A 19643-nucleotide genomic window follows, 5' to 3' on the forward strand; every position below is an offset into this window, starting at 1 on the left:
TTTCCACCAATTAAACTATCTCACTATTCTATGTTTTTACCTTATCAAACATGTACAGGGTAGACAAAAATATATACATAGAGGAAAGAAGGAATGATATAGGGAATATACAAAATAAAAGATCACTGGGTGCATATAATTTGGTACTTGAATGTAGCAAATACGCATGCATGTTATTCATGGTTATAAAGCATGTTCGAACCAATCAGACTTGACATGCGCAAAATGAATCCAAACACTTCGGATGATGAGTATGATCTCCCGTTGAATGAATAATACTAAAACTTGTATGAAATTTATAATAAAAGTTTGAGTACAATTTATATGGATAATTATATTAATTCTGTTTAGAACTAAACTTTACAAACTAACAAAAAAATGATCTGAAATGAATAGTTAGAAAACGGAGAAATAAAATTGTCATTTAATATGCAACTTCTATTGCTTATAAATTCGGTAATATCACTTTACAGTCTTTTTTTGTCTATTTTATTGAATAATAAAATGAAATGTGTTCTTGTGAAGGAATAAAAATTTAGATAAGCCACCCCTTAAATATACCTTCCTCCATTCTAATTGGCGAAGAACAATCGGTATTAAAACATAATTTGTTACCGACCGTGCACAGCGGCATGTGACGTCACACATCACCGTCCCGTGATGCCTTTCGGGAAATAGCGCCGCCATCTTGAGTGGCATGGCCCAGCTAGACAGTGCGCCCTGAGCGGAGACATGCAATTTATCGTGAAAACATTGAACGCCTCAAGAACCACGGATTCGTGTGAAACATAGCAGATTTTTGGTGCTTCGCACCTTTGTTAGGATGGATGCGGTTAAGGCATTTAACGCGGAGGTAAGCTGATTTACCTTCGATTCTCTCTCTAGCCCGCCGACTCTCCCTCTTTTTTTCTCGTTTCTCTTTTCCCCGTTTTCTTCCCTTTCTTCCTTTTTAAGCCTAAAGTGACACAAACGAAATATATACTCCTAAAAAAAATATTCCTTACGATGTCTCTAATGTTCAGTGTCTAAAGGAATTGAGTGATTTTTGTGTTGGAAGAATCCTTTGATTTCTAGTTTGTGTAAGAGAGAGGGAAAGTCTCACTATATATAAGAAAGAGGGAGAGCAGTGAAGGAACCTTTATTGTGATTTAAGGTGTTTATGATGTAAACGTAATGATTATTATTATTGTCTAATTTTTTTGTAATTCCTGTTTTGGAAATGAATTATAAATGTCTACATTTATTTATTTTTATAGTATTATTAAATGGAGCGAAGGATGTGGGAGCATCAGATTCCTTAAATAAATTTATACAATACTAAGTTTGTTATATTATTGGACACTTGTGAAATTTGTTTTATTGATTAATTGGTATTTGTATACATTGCTATAATTTGCTGATGAGTATTATACATTATCATGTTTTATTGGTTATGAATCAAAACTTCAGCAAAGTTATATTTTGCTTTCAATTCCAATTAGATTGTTGACTAATGTAATTTTATATCATATGTACGATTAATGAAAAATTTTAACCATATTTATTGTTTTCAGCTATCTGCTCTGTATGATGTCAAACCACCAATTTCTAAGGCTAAAATGAATTCTTTAACCAGGGGTGCAATTAAGGCAATCAAATTCTATAAACATGTTGTGCAAAGTGTTGAAAAATTCATTCAAAAGGTAATTTATTATTTAATATTGAATAATATTACTTTATGAAGGAAATATATAACAAAATTAATTTTATTATGTGTTCATTGCAGTGTAAACCAGAGTACAAAGTGCCTGGATTGTACGTTATAGATTCAATTGTACGTCAATCCAGACATCAGTTTGGAGTGGAAAAAGATGTTTTTGCTCCACGCTTTGCCAAGAACATGCAAACCACCTTCTTAAACCTTCTGAAATGTCCTCAGGAGGATAAAAGCAAAGTGATAAGGGTTTTAAATCTATGGCAAAAAAATGCAGTTTTTCCTTCTGAGGTTATACAACCTCTGTTTGATCTTGCGGACCCAAATCATCCAATACATAAGGAACAGGCAGTCAATTCTAATGGTAAAAATATATTCTAGTTTATTCATCTTATTTATGAATAGAATATTACTTTATCCATGGCAATTTAAAATATAGGTACACTTAATGTTCCTTCAACAAATAATGCCAGTAATGCAGCAACTGCTGTGAAAACTCCTCCTTTAAATGTAAAAAATGCAGTGAAAGATCAAAAACTATTTTCTTCAGCAAAGCCAATTGACCCTGCCTGGCTAGCACAAACAAAAATGGAAACTGCAAATATAGTTAATGCCAATAAAATTTTAGTAAGTCCCAAATTATGTAATTATTGAATTTTTCATTTTATGTAACTATGTGTATCTATAATTTACTATTTACATGCATGTAATTTCAAGCATTTCTTTTTTAGGGGCAATCAAATTCAACTCAAGTGGATGCTTCTCTCCTTGATCAATTACAACATTTACAACAATTATTATTGAAGAAACAGGAATCAGCAAGTGAACAAAAAAGTTCTGTAAAATTTGATAAGAAACTTTTAGATTTTGATTATGGTGAGGAAGAGGACGACGATGTTCTTGTTGCCAACTCGCCAACAGCAACAACAACATCTAATACTGTTCAACATAATACAGTTTCTGCTGGGAATAGTTTAGAAAGTCTTGGGCTTCTTTTAACAAATCCGGAGGTATAAATGTTTTTATAATTTATTCTAATATAAAAGTCATCTTCCTTATTAATGTTGTAAAATATTTTTTCAATATTAAAAAAATTAATTATTTAATTAACGACAGGTTTTAAGGCAACTTCAAACATTGCAACAAACAATGCAAGGAGGTGCTTCTTCGTCACAACATGAGATGGATGAAAAAATGCGAAAATTGCAACAAATGAAGCAGCAAGAAGAGGAGTTTGATAAACACCTAGCTCAAACTGTTCCTGTAAGTTGTTAGCATGAAAGCAAATTGCACAAAACTGCAGTAACATATCGTGTTTATTATTAAACGTAATTCTTGATATTTTTTAGAATTTACCATTTGCATCAGAATGCGAATTAAAACCTTCAGACATTTTAAAACCAAATCAACAAAATGCATATATAACAAATGTAAGTAGCGGAGTTATTCAAGACATGAGTCAACCGCCTCCTGGTTATCCACCGGCTCTACCGTATGTCTCTCAACCTTTATCAAATATTAGGCAGATCAATCAGCAAATGCATCAAAATCAAAAAAGTCCACTTCTGGATGAACGAGCAGATGCACAAGATTATTCTGGGTTAATATAATTTTATTCCTTTTTAATATGATTCCATATGATTCCATTGAGTATTAATTTGGAATAAATTACTTTGTATAGAAATGGTACAAGACGGGACAGTAGTAGCGTAGAAATTGTAAATTGCGAAAATACGAGATCACAAAGTAGATCGCCTGATCGGTACAGGCATCATAGTCGGTCTAGGTCACCTCGACATAGAGACAGGGACAGAGATAGGGATCGAGATCGAGATCGGGACAGGGACAGAAAATCTCGATCAAGGAGTAGATCCAGAAGAAGAAGGTAATTTTATGCATGTTATTTATATGTTCAAATTAAAATACATAAAAGCCATAATTTGAACAGAACAATTTTATAATTATTTTATTGTATCTATAGATCTCGTTCACGGGATAGAGGACGTGACAGAAAACGCGAAGATAGCCGAGAAAAAATGACTGAAGAGGAACGGGAAAAAGAAAGGGAAAGACGTAAAAGGGGATTACCTCCAATCATGAGAGATAAATTAAGCGGTATTTATTTTTACACCTATTTACAAATGTATTTGTTAGTTTAACAAATTGACAACTATGAGCTTTGTTTTTATAGTTTGTAGTACTACACTTTGGGTAGGGCATTTGTCTAAATTGGTGCATCAAGAAGAACTTTCGGATACTTTTGGAGAATTTGGCGATATTGTCAGTATAGATCTGATTTCACCTAGAGGTTGTGCATTCATATGCATGAATAGGAGACAAGATGCATACAGAGCTCTTACCAAGCTTAAAAATCATAAAATGCAAGGAAAAGCAATTACTGTGAGTTATTTCAATTGTAAATAATGTGTAATTAATTTTAAATTCATAAATGTACATACGCTAATAATTTTTTACTAAGAAAGAAGTATAAAAAAAGGATTTAAAAAAAGATAAAATTTTTAATATATTTTAGTTAGCCTGGGCACCAGGCAAAGGAGTGAAAGGAAAAGAATGGAAAGATTATTGGGAAGTTGAATTAGGAGTTAGTTATATTCCTTGGAATAAATTACTTAATGTCACTGATCAAGATTTAGAATTACTTGAAGAAGGAGGTATGATTGATGAGGATACACTACCACCTAATTTAAAAGGTAAGCAAAATAAAATATTTGTGATGTATGAAATTGATTCTTAATTTATAATGTATTTCATGTTAATTTGCAGGTAAATTAAAGCATTCCGGGACAAATGCAGACGTGCTTCAGCAACAGTTGCAGTTACAGCAACAAGCTTTAGTTGCAGCTGCTACAATTCCAAGTCTGGCAGATGGTATTGTGAACGTAATGCAACCTTCAACTAGTTCACAACAGCAACAATCTCAACAACAAAATCAACAGCAAGGTCAACAGCAGCAACAAGTTATTGACACAAGTCAACCGCCTCCAATTAGACCTCCTACATCGGCTGCACTTTTACCACCGCCAAATACACAATTACAGATGATGCCACCTGCTTTTACGATGCCAGGAGTTCCTCGTAAGTCATTATTTAAAACTTATAATAAAGATTAAATTCTTAATGAGGAATTATATTTAATTTAATTTAATTGTATTATTTACTATTCAGGTATGCTTGGACCAATGGGATTACCAATGGCACACAGTTTAATGCCCAATGTTCCAATTGGTGTGCCGCCCCCAAATATGCAGAGTTTACTAGGTCCACCAGGAATGATGCAAACAATGTTAACACCGCCAGTTAATTCTCCATTTGGTGCTGGTGTTGGTGTTGGGTTATTAACACAAATTCCTTTACCGGCACCAGCAGCGCCTTCCGATAAACCTAATTCTACTGGTACGAAATAATAAGAATTACATTTGTTTTTGATAGATTTAAAAATGGAAAATATTTTAAAAGTTTAAAAATATTTAAGGTATGCCACACAATGTTCCTCCAATAGGAGTTCCACCACCGACGACGGAAACAGGAATGCCAAATTTACCAATGTTACGTCAACCTTATGGTGTAGGACCTTCTGCTTCTTTACAAATGCAACTACCTCAGCAACAACATTCTGCAGATGATATGGATGTAGAAATGGAGGATGCAATGCCCCAAACATCAAGTGGAACTAAAAAGAACAATTTAACCGATCAACAGTTATCACAAAATGAAGAGAGAACAGAGTCTGATCAACTAGAGGTAAATATATCATATATAATAGAGTATTACTGCCAAATAATAGTCTTCAAAAATTTTATAATATTTTACAAAATAATTTTGATACAATATTACTTGCAGCATCGGGATTACAAAGAAAGAGAAAGAGAACGTGAAAATAGGGAAAGAAGAGATAGGGAAACACATTTATCCCATAGAGATAGAGAAAATGATTCTAGAATGGATCGTGGAAGGGAAAGAGGCAGGGGAAGAGATCGAGGACGTGATCGTAGAAGAGACCTTAGAGACAGAGATAGAGATGATAGAAGAGAAAGAGAAAATAGAGAAAATCGAGAAGGAAATTCACAGCCTCAAAATATTCAAGTAGTAAAAACATTCTTACTGATTTTAGTTGCTTCAATCGCAGCTAATTTTTATTTTATATTTGTACTTATTTTTAGGAAAACGAATCTACTCCAAAAAAAGATGGTAAACCAAGCTTAGCTGACCGTTTGCGTCAATTGGCTGATGGTACTCTTCCTCTTGAGGATCGGGTCGATCGGATGGGTCCTCGTAGTCGACAAGATCGGGACAGACCTGATAGAAATTTCGAGGATTCTCGATCGGGACGCGGTGAACCTCTTTCCTCTTTGATGGATTTGCCGAAATTTGGTTTACCTCAGGAAAGGGCTGATTTTTCTGCTCGACCTACAGATTTTCGTAATCCTCAAGATCCAAGAGAATTTCAACAACAAAGAGATAGACCGAATTTTGGTAGGGGTCACCGAGGATCACAGATTCATGAAGAATATATGGATGTCCCAAGGTTGCAAGGAGGAATATATCAAGAAGAATTTGATAATAGGTTACATGGGCAACAGAGAGAAGATTTTGGTAGACTTGGACTACCCAGAGAACAGAGGTAAACATATACATTTGTATACTAACTTAGAATTCGTAAGAGAAATGTGCGTGTAATTAAATGTGATTGATTGGGTTTACTACCCAAATATGATTAGGCTACCAGAGGGTCCGTATGACTCAGGTTCGAAATAAGGTACTTACACTTTAATTTCTGAACATTGATTGACATTGAATATAACAAAATATAATTAGTGAAAGTTCTATATACAGTGGAGTTTTCGCTGCCTAGTCTTAAACGGGCCTGTGTAAGGAACATAAAAAACTTGTACCTCTAAAATTCAAAATGTTGAATCAGTGATTATTATTTGCCAAAGGGAGGAATTCGATAGGTCTGAAATACGAGGAAGAAGACCACTCGATGATCGGGACCGTTTCGACTTCGACATCAGACGGGACGGTTTTGATCCACGGTTACAAGAAGGTTTCGATCCAAGAGGACATCTTGATCGGAGTGATTTTGAGCCTAGGAGACGAGAATTCTTTGGAATTGACCCTATGTTTGCAATGCCACCTATAATGGGACCTAGAGGTCCAAGACCCGGACATCCTGATGGATTTGGACCACGTCCAGCTCCTTTAGGGGCTCGTGGTCCAGGTAAGAATAATTTTTTACTTTCTAAGATTATAATAAATTTTATATTCACACTCCCAGTTGTCATAAATTCTGGATTTTTATATGCCTAATCAGTCTTTATATCCTTTTGAATGAAACTTAATTTATATAATTAAGCGCATGTTTGACAATTATTTAAGATGGAACGATATTAACAAATAAAATTAAAGTGAATGTTGGTTTTCCAGGTCCATTAATGTTTCATCCACGAGGCTTAGGACCTCGTCCTCTTCGACCGGGCATGAGACCTTTCGGCCCTCGTGGACCGCCTTTTGATCCTCGAGAACCAGATGCCTTTTTCAGACCTCCTTTCGATGACATTCGTCCTCATATCAGACCACCATTTGGCCCCATGGGTCCACCATCTATTGTTCCTCCAGAATCTGCCGCTCCTTGGAGAAATCAAGAACCACCTTCAACTTGGTCTTCTGATTCTGAGAATCACTCACAAAGAGATAATAGAGATAAGAAAGGTGGTAAACATTTGAATAACCAGAATGCGGAAAGAGAAAATCGAAACCGAGGTCGTAAATCTAGATGGACCAATGTCAGTCCATCTGGAGAAGAAGTAGAGGAAACGAAAGAACAAGAATCAACTACTGCGAACGTTGCAGAGAAAGAAGAACCTGCAAAAGAAGAAGTAGTTATGAAAGAAGAGGTTACAAAAGAAGAAGTTATGGAGGAAGAAGTAAAAGATGTTAAAACAGAGGAGGTGAATCCTCCTGCTGAAAGCCAGCAGCAACAAGATTCGGAAGAAACAGTTGAGGAAAAAAAAGAAAGCGATGAGATAAAGAAAGAAGAAGAGGATCGCAGGGATTCTTAGACCAAAGTAAAGAGCAATTTTTTTTCTTGAAAATTTTTTCTTACTCTGTGGAGTGGTGTGAGGGAGAATTCGTTACTTCAAGTTGAGTTGGGTCAATTCAGAAAAAAGCTCTTTTAGAAAATGAAACACTGAATTTTAGAATAATTATGTTAAATCGATAATTTTAATTGCTAAAATGGTGCTCAAATGATTTAAAGTAAAATTTCTGTAATATTGTCAAAGTTAATTTAACTTATTACAAATAGATTTTAAAACTTAAATATAGCTAAAAGATTGTAGTAAATGAGCATTAATAATTAAAGACTACTTTTCAAAAAGTCTTAATATATAAAAAACAGTTTTTATTAATCATACGATTAAGTGAATTTTGACATCAAATAAAAGTATACCTTTTATATTGTTTAGAAGACAAATATAAATATAAGGAAACGATTTCTTGAATTCGGTGTTTCAAATTGATAAAAAACAAAACTATTGGTTTTGTAAGCGGCTTTTAATGCGTATAGCGCTGACTTTGTGAATACAAAACCCGTGACCCGTGGACACTCCGAGTGACGACTTATTTATTGAATTGTAAATACTTTTTGTATTTTCGTAGTGAACAGACATACAATATATCTGGTTTAAATATATACATTTGATTACTTTTTAAATTATTGAAGGTACAAGAAAATTATGTAACTTACAATTGAAAGTTTGTATATTTGTAAATTTGAAATTTTTAATTTTCTCTGTACTCTACTAGTGCTCGTGAAAGTTCAAGTAAGACTTCACTATAGTCTGCTATTTAAACTAAAACATTTGCTATCATAAATAAAAATTTAGCTTCCACATTTTCTTTTCTTGTATCTTCAACTTCCAGAATAAGAATTAAATGTATATATATACATAAAACCATGATAATGTATAGATAGATGAATCTTAACAGTAGAATCTTGATTAACCATGTATGTAAGAAAGTTTCAAGTATTTTCACGTGGATATTTTCATTGATTGAATTTTTATTCCGCACAGTTGTGTATATGTTACGCTTAAATACATTGAGGTTGAAGTTTTTATATGAAATAAAAAGCAATTTAATGATCATATTGGTTTATATATATTGTATATGCTTTATTGTATAGATATTCAATTCTCGATAATACATTGATATATGTTAGCTAATTTTTCTTTATTATAAAAGAAATTATTAACGATGTTGAAAATTGTTATACAAATTTATAAACAAACATCTGATCAATAGAAAATGTCAACTACTAAAATACTTAAACGTTACTTCGGATAAGCAAGATTCTATCGCCATAAATATTTAAATAGATAGAGAGAGAGATTATATACATAGATATATGTATATATATGTATGTATGTATGTATGAGAAAGAGGATGCGTATATGTGTGTGTGCATGTGCAAGTGTGAAAATGAGTATGTATGAGGAAGCGCGGAAGTAAAATAAAGAGCGAAAATATATATAGCGCCGATGTTCGGCGTGGCTCAATCAAACGAACGAAAAATAAATATTTTCTATATAATGTCTTTCGTCGTAAGCAAAATTATAGCCTTTCATTCCGCTTGGCTCCCAGAACTATCTTCGCGTTCGTTTTTTACTTTAAAATAATTAATCGAAACATCGGAATAGTTCACAGTAATCGATAGAAATAGATATAAATTCATTATTTTAAAAATTGTTACCAAAAGATTTTGTCTGGGAGTCTCCATAGAAAAGTTAAGAATACTAATTGTTAATTCTATTTACTTATCAGCGTTCGTGCGAATGATTTGTATCATACTTTTAATTTTATCTATTTTTTTGTGCCGTAATTATTCAATTAGTTTATGGAAAAATTCCAGAGAAAAGTTGCGTAGTTTAAATGTTCATATAGTCAATGAGTTCTATAAATTATTTATAAGCAAAAATCAATTAAGATACAACTTTACTGTGTTTTGTTCGGTCACTATATATTATGACATTTTTTAGTAGATATTTTACATATTTAGTTTAGAAGTTGAAATTAAGAATAGAAAAACTTTCAATAGGAGCCATTCAAACTAATACTTGTTATTATTTAATATTAAGTATAATTCTTATAATAATTTAAATTTTCTCTTTGTTTTAATTACAGAGATACATGCTTTGTTAATACTCTAGATTACTTTCAATTTGCTTAAAGCATCTTATTCAGTTTCATTTATTTAACTATGCAATTTTTATCTGAACAATTTTTCCTCCGAATATCGAGTAATATCGTTACAAATGAACCCATTAATACCAAGAGATCAAATATATATTAATTTCAAAATAGTATTTTCTACGCGATATTGGGTGTTCAATTATTAACGCCTCATCGTAGAGGTACATTATGCAGTGGAATCTTGCTATATGACCGTGAACTGCAGGGGTGAAAAAAATTTAGAAATTAAGAAATTTCTAAATAGTAGAAGAATACTACAGTACATGATGCTCATATAATAGGATTGCACTGCAATAATTATAACACATTCTCTCCAAAATATAATTTTTGCAACTCTATATTTTGGCAGAAATTATAAATAGATAAAAAAAAGAAAATTTGTGACTACAAAAAGTATAGAAAAACATATATAAATTTGGATATTAATGGATTAAGTTCAAAAGTCAGAAATTCTTATTAATATAGCTTCATTCGAAGAGCAAAAAGATAATAAGGATGGAAAGAGAATAGAACTTTCAAACGATATTCGGGACGGAATGAAATCTTTTCAGAACAGCTTTGGGTATTTGTTCAGTACTCGTACTCGTGTGTTCACGTGCGTGAGTCTCTCTCTCTCTGTCGCCACACGACGATGGAACACCAGCCACCAGGTCGCTTGCGCTCAAACTGAGTGACAAGTGCAAGGTACTGTTGTGTTTATAACTCATTATATTTATATATACATATATATTTATATATATGTATGTATGTATATATACATGTACGATATCTAGGGATGTACAGGTAATTAAATGTGTCGCTATTAGTTTGAAAAAGGACTAGTTGAATACAAATGGGCATTATAAAAATTCGCTCGTGTTTTTCTGACTTGATCTGAATATAGTCAGTTGAGCTACAAAATTTCAAATTTAATGATCTAAAAGTTTCAAACTGAAAGATTTTCAAAATTTAAATTTTACCCACACATCCCTAATAATATACAAAATATTGAATGCAATTTTTCTTTCTGGACAAACTTATGAACACTTCAATTAAGACAAACTAATGTATTGTGTATGCAATGTTTGTTTTAGTACATTGTTAGATTTTTCTTTTCGATTAAGATCGGGTGAAACCTTTATTCGCTTAGATTTGCTAACGAATTTTTATTGTTTGTTAATACCTCTATTCGATATTAGTTGTGAATGTCATTCGCAGTTTACTTTCTGAGTGACATTAATATTAGTCATATAATCAATCGTGATGAATTATTGAATTAAATATAGAAATCTGTAGAATCAGTTTATAACCAATGTGCAATAACAAAGCGTAGCATTAATGACTGCACATGAGGAAAGTATAACTTGACCGTCGCACGATGGAAATCGATCGTCGACAGAAAGTACAATGAAACTTTCGGTCTTATTAATGATGATGATGATGATGATTAGTGTTTTGGGCGTCGACTGCCATGGTCATTAGCCCGATCTTATTTAATCTATTCATGTTCGATAATAAGGTATCGTATTGTACTATATTTTAGTATATTTCTCTAATTTCTAATAGTCCAATTTTCATTAAATCTTTGGACAATTTTTTATATCAATTCGATTTAAATAAATAGATAAAATATTTGAAATATATTAAAAATTATCAATTTAAGTTCGTCCAGAATGAAATAAAATTTTTCTACTGAGAATCATCGTACGATAAATTTCATAAAGTAGTAGGTAATTGATGACCGAGGAACGAAATTTATAGCATAAAGAACCCGTGCACCACTCCGGAACAGAGTTTAAAGAAAAACTTTTTTTATTTAAAAAAATATTGCTTCGGTGAATAATCATGAAAATAAAAAGAGTATATAACTGATTTATTTACATAAACAAGTAGTTAGTTTATGTAAATGATTATGTATTTATATGCACTAATGACGAACACTAACAGGATAAAATATTATAACAATTTACGGACTACTATAAAATCAATTGTTTTTAATTCGAATATCATTTGTAAAATCATTTTAATTAAACATCATATTATTTCTCTGTTATTGATTTCCTGTATATCATACAGTGTTTTAACAATTTCTTTTTTTCTTAATTACATAATACAGTGTATTTCATAACCTGTTATTGACGTTGCTTTGATCAATGAAAATAGTACGATACGCACATGCGCAGAAGATCATGGTCAATATCAGGTTTTAAGGTTCTTGAAAAGTCACCTCGAATTTTTCAGGTGTTTACGTATAATTGTAAGCATTGAATATTTACAAGTGGTCCAATGTAGAAAATACTTTGTAAAATTTAGTATATTTGAAAAATGAGAAATTGTACAATACAGATTGAATGGTTATTGTATTTTATAATAACTGGTTGTATTAGCAAGTGTTGCTAATGGGTTATAAAAGCATATATCTCCCATTCAATGAGAATAGGATCGTTCTGCGCAACTCTATTGAGTTCATGAAATCCCCCACTATTTCTTTGCTTTTTGCTTGATCAATCGGATACGCTGTGGACAAAATATACGAATAATGGGAAGAGACGATGTATTGTAAAAAACATACAATATCGAGTAGAATTTTGCGTAAAAAATAGTGACTTAGTGGAAGAAGGAATGAGGAATTGACGACTAGTCTTCCGGAAATTAGCGATATAAGAAAAAAACGAATAGTAGAGTATTTTTCCACTATGTCACCATTTTTCCCAGAAGCTTATAACGGTTCTAAGAATACAAAATAAAATTCACAGGGTATATAACTCGGCAATATGAATGTTAAGGCGCATGCACGTTATTCTTAATTATGAACTAATCAGAGTTAATACGTGCAGAACGAACGAAGACAGGTTACTTGATTCTATTCTCTCATAAAATCGACAGTAATTATTTGACTTTGTTAATAACGATGATTACTGATTTGAATGCTTTCCGTTATTTATAGATACAATTAAAAAAAATACATGCGTATTTGCTTGATAACTGAAGCAGATAATGTAAAGAATTATAAAACAATATATTATAAATTAATTCATACATGCATAGCTTTCGTTCTTATATTATTTAACAATTTCCATCTATTCAAATCTTTAACTGTTCTACGTCTATTTCAATTTTAACATTTTCTCTCGTTATTGTGCCTCTTGTAAAACTATTTTCATATATAATAATTGTTAATAATTATGAAATTTTATGATCTATTAAAATACATGCATACTGTATATATATTCTATATATATAAGTAAAATTGATAAATGTTACTGAACAAAAAATATTATTTAACTTTCGAAACAATTTTTCTTCTAATGATCATAAATAAAACAAGAATATTTTAATTCATAAAATCGTAACTTAAAAGAATTTTTTATTTTAATTTAATTTTTTACTAATAAGTCATAAGCAGTACGTACACATTATGACCTAAATATTTTTTAATGTCTGTTTCAGGCACGTTACGTCTTGGAGTGACAAACGGATCTATTGCGTGATTTTTCTTCAATTCTATGTATTTATTGTAAACATGAGCATTTTAATAAAATTGAGATATAAATGTACATTAACAAAATGAATGTCGTGTTATATTGAGCTTAATTATTTCTTCATATATAATTTATTGGTACTACTTTTAATTTGCATAGTATTTTAATTAGTTATGCTTCTGATTTATACATACCCCTTATAAATCCTATGGTTTACAAATTCTGCATTCTTTAAAATTATAAATCATAAATATTGTCTTTTTTAAATTATTGATATGTTTCTTAGTTTAATATATTATACTAGGGTATTCAAAGTTAGCAGCTTTTTGGAAATCCTAAATCTAAATAAAGATCATATAATTCTAATTCGATAAAACTTTAATAGTATTTATACATACACTCTTTTACATGGAATGTTTATATAATACTTTACAAATATATTAAAATTTTAATAAATTAATAGAAATTTTACATTATCAAATAGACTACTATTTATTTTATGAAAATCACATTCATTCATTATTACTTGCTATTATTTAAAAATCATTATTTATTACCTTATTTGTAATATTTAAAATAAAAATCTTTCTTATTTGTATTACTCCAATGTATTATGTACAAAATGCTAGTAAATCAAATTATTTAGAAATATTTGACAATATTTAAAGTTGTTAATACTTGTGACAATATTGGATTAAACAAAAATAATTTTTCTTACAAAATAGCATACATTTAATTTATATTTAAATTAAAATATGTATACACTTTTTAATATTTTATTCATAGTTATAGGTAAGACTTACTTATAGTTGTAATCATTTTTATACATATAAAATAAAAAATGTTTATTATTTTATTCTAAAATAATAATTGTTTCTATTTTAATATAACATAAAAAAAAACTGATACTTTTTCTTCAAACAAACTTAATTTTTTAAATAATCATTTAAGAATATATTCAAGTTATAATTATTAAATTTGACTTAATATAAGAAGTTATGTCAAGTACAATATATAATACCATGGTAACAGCACAAGATATAACATAAAATTTTAACATTAATTTCAAAATTAATCTTCTTTATCTAAAGCTTCAAGTCTTTCAAGAACTGTAGGATGATTATGATGAAAACCAGAATATAGTTTATCATAAAGAGGAAAAGTAAGATTATCTACTTCTAGCTTAATCAATGATCTTTTCAATGCTGCCCCATATCCTAAGATCATTGCAAATCTATCTGCTTCAAATTCAAATCTTCTTCCAATTACTGTAGTTAAAAAGTTTAATAACTGAAAAGATATTAGAAAGCATTAAAAATTTTAAGTATAAATAAAAATGACTTATAAATTCTATTTCCGTACCTAATTATACTTTATAATAATTTAAAAGATACATGAATTAAAATAAATATTAAACGTGGGTTATTCTATAAAAAACACTATGTAGATTGAACTTACCGTATTGAAAGGTGCCAAAATGAACATACTGAGAATACTGTACCCTATAAATACAGGTTTAGAATCCACAAACCCAAAAGCATGATACATAGGTGAATAATCAACAAGCTTTGCAAATAGGAAAATATTTAACATGGTAGCTACCTGAAATAGATATAATTTTAAGAATTCGGGAATCAAAAATAAATGATGTAATAAGTAAATATATAAATGAAAAATTTACCTGAGCAATAAAAAACAGTTTCAATGTGTGATTGCATTTCCAATGCCCTAATTCATGTGCTAATATTGCCAATATTTCGTCTGTTTCGCATCCTTTTGCTTCTGTTTCAGGCTCTTTTGTTTCTGTTTCACTTTTTTCTAGTTGAGAATAATTTTTTATCAATGTATCGAATAATACAATTCTTTTAAATTTGTAAAATCCATAGAGATAGGCATTATTATGGGTAGTTCTTTTTGATTTATTCACAACAAATATTTTAGTAAGTGGATAATTAATAGATGCTGCTAATGCTTCAATTTTTTTTTTCAGTTCTTCATCAGGAAGTGGAGTATATTTATCAAACAGTGGTGCAATTGCTACTGGATACAGAATAATCATAAAAATATAAACAAAGATCATAAAGATCCAAAGATAAAAATAGAAGTAATCTCCTCCATTCTTTATGATCCATATTAATGCACAAAGTATTGGTGGAGCAATAGTTTCTCGAACAGCAAATGCAAGAAGTGTGTTTTTAATATATAATGCTGGGGTCTGAAATCAATAATATAAGATTAGTGACACAATAAAATTTGCATAGTACAATAAAAATTATACTCATATACCTCTTTATTAAAGCCATGTTTTTGTTCCACAACAAACTTAGAATAAATGTTGAGGGGTAAATGCACTATGTCATATATAATATTTATAAAGAACATACATACAACGCTCACAAGCATTTCATTCTCTTCATCGAAACCAAAATATTTTACTACTTTAATGGACCATGACCACAAATGATAGTACATTAAAGATAATAGACAAACCTAGAAATATTTAAGTAAATAAATATTAATAATAACATATAGTTTTTACTACATCATCATATAGCAAAAAATTATAGTAATGCATAAAGATATATTATGAATTAAGTACATAACAATGATAAATAAATCAAAATTTCATACCGTAGTAACAACTAGTACATAAAACTTGGCCACATTATTGAAATTTAATGTATCCAAATGATAACTACGTGATTTGTTATAAACATCTTCTGTCATTATCCTTTCAACCACATCTGGTAATTTAACTAAACGCATTACCAAAGATTTCTGAAAAATAAATATTAATATCATATCTATTTTATTATATATAATACTACGTTTGAAATAATACTTGGGGAGTAAAAGCATGAGGTTTCATTTTGTATATTTCTTAAGTAATCATGATGCTGTTGTGCAAAATTAAAAAGATCGACTATTAGTAGCGTATAATGAATGATAATTTACAAAATGAGAACAGATTACATAGTAAAACAAAAATTAAGATAAACAAGAAACAATATTTCTTTTCATAAAAATCTTACCTGACGATGACTTAAATAATATTTCCACAGAAATAGTGACCATATTATTATTAAAATTCCGTAAAGTAAATTTTCCTCAACTAATGTTATAAAGTTAGTCATTATTTTTATTTTTAATAAAGTTACAAATCTCAATACGATATTTTACCGCATTTACGAAGATCCCTACTCTTTATCTTGGCTAAGTTCAAAATGCTTTTTACCAACTAAGTGATGCTCTTCTATCCAGTGTTGGGCAATGCCGCAATCTTCAGTTCTACCATTTGTTGCTCACTTCATACTTTACTTTTAGTTACTAAGAGTATTCGAACCAATTAGAGCATATATGCACAAAATGAATCAAAACTTCTCCGATAAAAAATACCTACATACCTAGTAACTATCTGAGTAACAAAATATTACTACGGAAGAAATTAATTTGCTTATTTGCTGAACTCTGAAGTTTGACGATGCGCAGCCACACAATTGTCAAAAGCTGTGTGTGGCTGTGTGTGATGTCCACATTTTAGTACACATGAATTTTTTACATTTGCAAAAAGGTTATGAACTTTGTACAGCAAATTTTATCGGAAAAACGATAAGTAAATAGTCACTAAGTATGGCGCCTGAAAGAGTAGGTGCTGCTGGTGGAAATCAGTTAAAAAATGTACCAAATATTTTACCCAGGTATTGGTTTGTCTTATTATCGACTTATATGCATATAAAAAACATTGATTTTGATAATGAATGTCAAATGATTCAGGAAACTTTTATGTATACAATTTAAAAGTCGAAATTAATAGCATTGTAATGACATTAAAAAAAAAGTTATAGCCTCCTTGAATTAAAAAACAGTTAATTAATAATTTTAATATGTCTTATAATATTATATTTATTTGAATTTCATCAAAATTGTCTTTGTCTTTATAAATATAATTATAAAGAACTAAAGTAATTTTTTATTTATTGATATATACAATTGCATAAAGTAAAAATTTTCTTTCAGTTTACCAGGTGCATCAGCACCATTTCCCTCTTCAAATTTTCAGTCAGTAAATCCTCCACCTTTGCCACCACGTCAACCAGTTCAAAATTATTCTGGTTTTAATGACTATCAAAGACCATTTAGATCAAATTATTATGGTGGCTATGGACATGGTTACGACAGTCAATACAGAGGATTTGGAGGATACAATTCATATTCTAATTATAACAATCTAGGAGGTTTTGGTGGACACAGTGGTGATGTTGAAAACAGGTGAGCATTATAATATTTTCCAAAATAATTATTTTAATGTGAGAAAGCTTTGATCAATCATCTCTCTGTATGTACTATTTACTCATTTAATCTGAAATAAGACTAATTAGTTTAATTAATCCATTAAAAAACAATAAACTGACTTTGATAATAATATGTATAGCACACTTTAATGAATTATTAATATAATGTTTTCTTTTTCTTAATATGTTCTTAATATGTTTTCTGTCAATATGTTCTACAGATTTTTTCAATATATAGAAGATAGCACTAGACCAACTTTTCATGTGATTGAAACAATCCTTCATACATTTTCATCGATGACAATGCTCTTAGAATCCACATATTTTGCTTTAACGAATTCATTTAGAGCAGTTTTGAGTGTTGCAGACAATATTGGAAAATTACATTCTTCTCTAGGACAATTATTTAGTACCTTTGCATTAATTAGATTTGTAAAATGGTTATATAGAAAAATTGTACATGGTGCTGGTAAGTATATATGAATTTAATTTCTTGTATAATTCAGAACTTAATTTTTATCAATGCTCTGTTAATTTAAGAAGTAAAAAGAAGTTGAATAATCTATATGATATATTCATTTTAGGATTTCAGGGTCAAGGTACATTTAATGACGAACTGTGGGATAAATCTTTAGCTAAAATTGGAAATGAAAATGCTCATAATTCTTCTTTTTGGTCTGGGTTTCTATTGTTTAGTGTATTTTTTATTATACCATATATGATTCATAAAATCTCAAGGAACATTAAAAATATCCAAACCAAAGGTAATAAGATAAAATATATGCGAATGTAATTATTTTGCATAATTACATTAGAATTTAAATATTAAGTTTACATGCAAACTATTAACTGAATAACAACATAAATAATTTAGGAAAAGATCCAAAAGAATGGCACCAATATGAAGAACCAGCTTATATTGCAACTGTATTGTACGATTTCGTTGCAAGAAATAATGATGAATTGAGTGTTAAAGCTGGCCAGAAACTTTGTCTTGCACCCCAGTCTTTGCAACCAAAAAATTTACCAGGATGGTATCAAGCGACTGATAATGTAAATATTGGTCTTGTTCCTTATAACTATGTCAAAGTTATAGGTCAATTGAAAAAAATGAAAAAAAATAATGAAGAAATGACTCTGAATAAAGATCAACTCACTACAAGTGAAAAACATAAACAGGACAACAAAGAAAATTCTGATGTCACAAAAAGTGACGAAAACAAGCAGTGAAGTATGAATAATTAGAATTTAAGCAAAGCAAATTAAAATATTTTTAATTACACTTTCTAAAATATTAAAATTTAAATGGCGTATACAATGTTTTGAATTTATATTCCGTAAAGTCTCGAATTACTGATGTTTGTATTCATCATAACTGAATTTCTAAAATAGTGGAATTGTCTTACAATAAGTTGTAAAAAAAAGATTCAATTTCACTTTTTTTACAGACTTGTTTCAAAGTTTATATCATGCATTTTAAGGTTGTAAATTCTATACAAAAAATTTTAAAAGACAAAAAAACCAATTATTTAAGTAATAAAAATTAGGATCCTGAAACACACATATGTCAGAAACTTAGCTATAATTGAGATGAAACTGTAAATAACTACGACTTTGGGTCTCGGATTTTTAAATAAAATGTACTTTTTTTCTTACAATAACATAATATGATACAATAAATGGAACTTATTATATGCGATATTTATATTCATACTATATAACTTAATAATTAATTTAGTAGCCTGGTGTATTTTATTGTTAAATTTATACGTAGTTTTGTATATTAATTGTTTATAATAAATTGGAGTTAAACAAAGTTCAATTTTTTTTTAATAAATTCAAGGAAAAAGTTATAACAAAAAAAAATATTGAAGTTGTGATATACAATCTCGATTCGAATTTATTTCAAAACAATTGTACTTACCA

The 19643-nt window shown here is 29.7% G+C and overlaps 3 protein-coding genes across 7 annotated transcripts; 2 read left to right on the plus strand and 1 right to left on the minus strand.

Moving 5' to 3' along the window:
- Window positions 1–655: 655 nt before the first annotated feature.
- On the plus strand, window positions 656–13515 carry Isha (Insulator su(Hw) mRNA adaptor). Of its 4 annotated transcripts, none has more exons than XR_013039576.1 (19): window positions 656–853; window positions 1554–1682; window positions 1766–2057; window positions 2133–2320; window positions 2425–2703; window positions 2810–2956; window positions 3043–3293; window positions 3375–3578; window positions 3675–3808; window positions 3885–4093; window positions 4227–4404; window positions 4478–4789; window positions 4880–5107; window positions 5187–5455; window positions 5555–5797; window positions 5875–6335; window positions 6652–6932; window positions 7139–11462; window positions 13394–13515. XR_013039576.1 is itself a non-coding variant. In XM_003700321.3 (19 exons), exons 1-18 carry the CDS (start codon window positions 824–826, stop codon window positions 7771–7773), a joined length of 4470 nt encoding a protein of 1489 aa, XP_003700369.1. In that variant the 5' UTR covers window positions 656–823; the 3' UTR covers window positions 7774–7779; window positions 13394–13515. The 4 variants fall into 4 exon arrangements, 3 of the variants coding, with proteins under 3 accessions (XP_003700369.1, XP_012154041.1, XP_012154044.1); XM_003700321.3 differs by having other exon boundaries at window positions 7139–7779; XM_012298651.2 differs by lacking the exon at window positions 13394–13515 and having other exon boundaries at window positions 5214–5455; window positions 7139–9308.
- An 863-nt stretch (window positions 13516–14378) lies between these two features.
- Window positions 14379–16683, minus strand: LOC100879215 (CAAX prenyl protease 1 homolog). 2 transcript variants are annotated; one of them, XM_012298649.2, is made up of 6 exons: window positions 16661–16683; window positions 16057–16203; window positions 15712–15915; window positions 15107–15640; window positions 14884–15027; window positions 14379–14715 (listed from the first exon to the last, which is right to left on the minus strand). In XM_012298649.2, the coding sequence occupies exons 2-6, from the start codon at window positions 16189–16191 to the stop codon at window positions 14497–14499; spliced, it is 1236 nt and encodes a 411-aa protein (XP_012154039.1). In that variant the 5' UTR covers window positions 16192–16203; window positions 16661–16683; the 3' UTR covers window positions 14379–14496. The 2 variants fall into 2 exon arrangements, with proteins under 2 accessions (XP_012154039.1, XP_003700368.1); XM_003700320.3 differs by lacking the exon at window positions 16661–16683 and adding an exon at window positions 16458–16654.
- A 110-nt stretch (window positions 16684–16793) lies between these two features.
- Window positions 16794–19533, plus strand: Pex13 (peroxisomal biogenesis factor 13). Its single transcript, XM_003700352.3, has 5 exons — window positions 16794–17123; window positions 17443–17694; window positions 17939–18186; window positions 18302–18481; window positions 18592–19533. The coding sequence occupies exons 1-5, from the start codon at window positions 17056–17058 to the stop codon at window positions 18945–18947; spliced, it is 1104 nt and encodes a 367-aa protein (XP_003700400.1). The 5' UTR covers window positions 16794–17055; the 3' UTR covers window positions 18948–19533.
- The last annotated feature ends 110 nt before the right edge of the window (window positions 19534–19643 follow it).

Source organism: Megachile rotundata, chromosome 10, assembly GCF_050947335.1.
Source record: "Megachile rotundata isolate GNS110a chromosome 10, iyMegRotu1, whole genome shotgun sequence".
NCBI lineage: Eukaryota > Metazoa > Arthropoda > Insecta > Hymenoptera > Megachilidae > Megachile > Megachile rotundata.

Bases quoted from the DNA above. Each gene is read 5' to 3' on its own strand.
- Pex13 (XM_003700352.3), top strand. From the start codon at position 17,056: ATGGCGCCTGAAAGAGTAGGTGCTGCTGGTGGAAATCAGTTAAAAAAT. The intron at 17,695-17,938 runs GTGAGCATTATA...TATGTTCTACAG, and splicing joins AGTGGTGATGTTGAAAACAG to ATTTTTTCAATATATAGAAG. The intron at 18,482-18,591 runs GTAATAAGATAA...TAAATAATTTAG, and splicing joins TAAAAATATCCAAACCAAAG to GAAAAGATCCAAAAGAATGG.
- Isha (XM_003700321.3), top strand. From the start codon at position 824: ATGGATGCGGTTAAGGCATTTAACGCGGAG. The intron at 2,321-2,424 runs GTAAGTCCCAAA...TTTCTTTTTTAG, and splicing joins TTAATGCCAATAAAATTTTA to GGGCAATCAAATTCAACTCA. The intron at 4,790-4,879 runs GTAAGTCATTAT...TTTACTATTCAG, and splicing joins TACGATGCCAGGAGTTCCTC to GTATGCTTGGACCAATGGGA.
- LOC100879215 (XM_003700320.3), bottom strand. From the start codon at position 16,559: ATGACTAACTTTATAACATTAGTTGAGGAAAATTTACTTTACGGAATT. The intron at 16,204-16,457 runs GTAAGATTTTTA...TTTATTTTTCAG, and splicing joins ATTATTTAAGTCATCGTCAG to AAATCTTTGGTAATGCGTTT. The intron at 15,641-15,711 runs GTATATGAGTAT...TATTGATTTCAG, and splicing joins AACATGGCTTTAATAAAGAG to ACCCCAGCATTATATATTAA.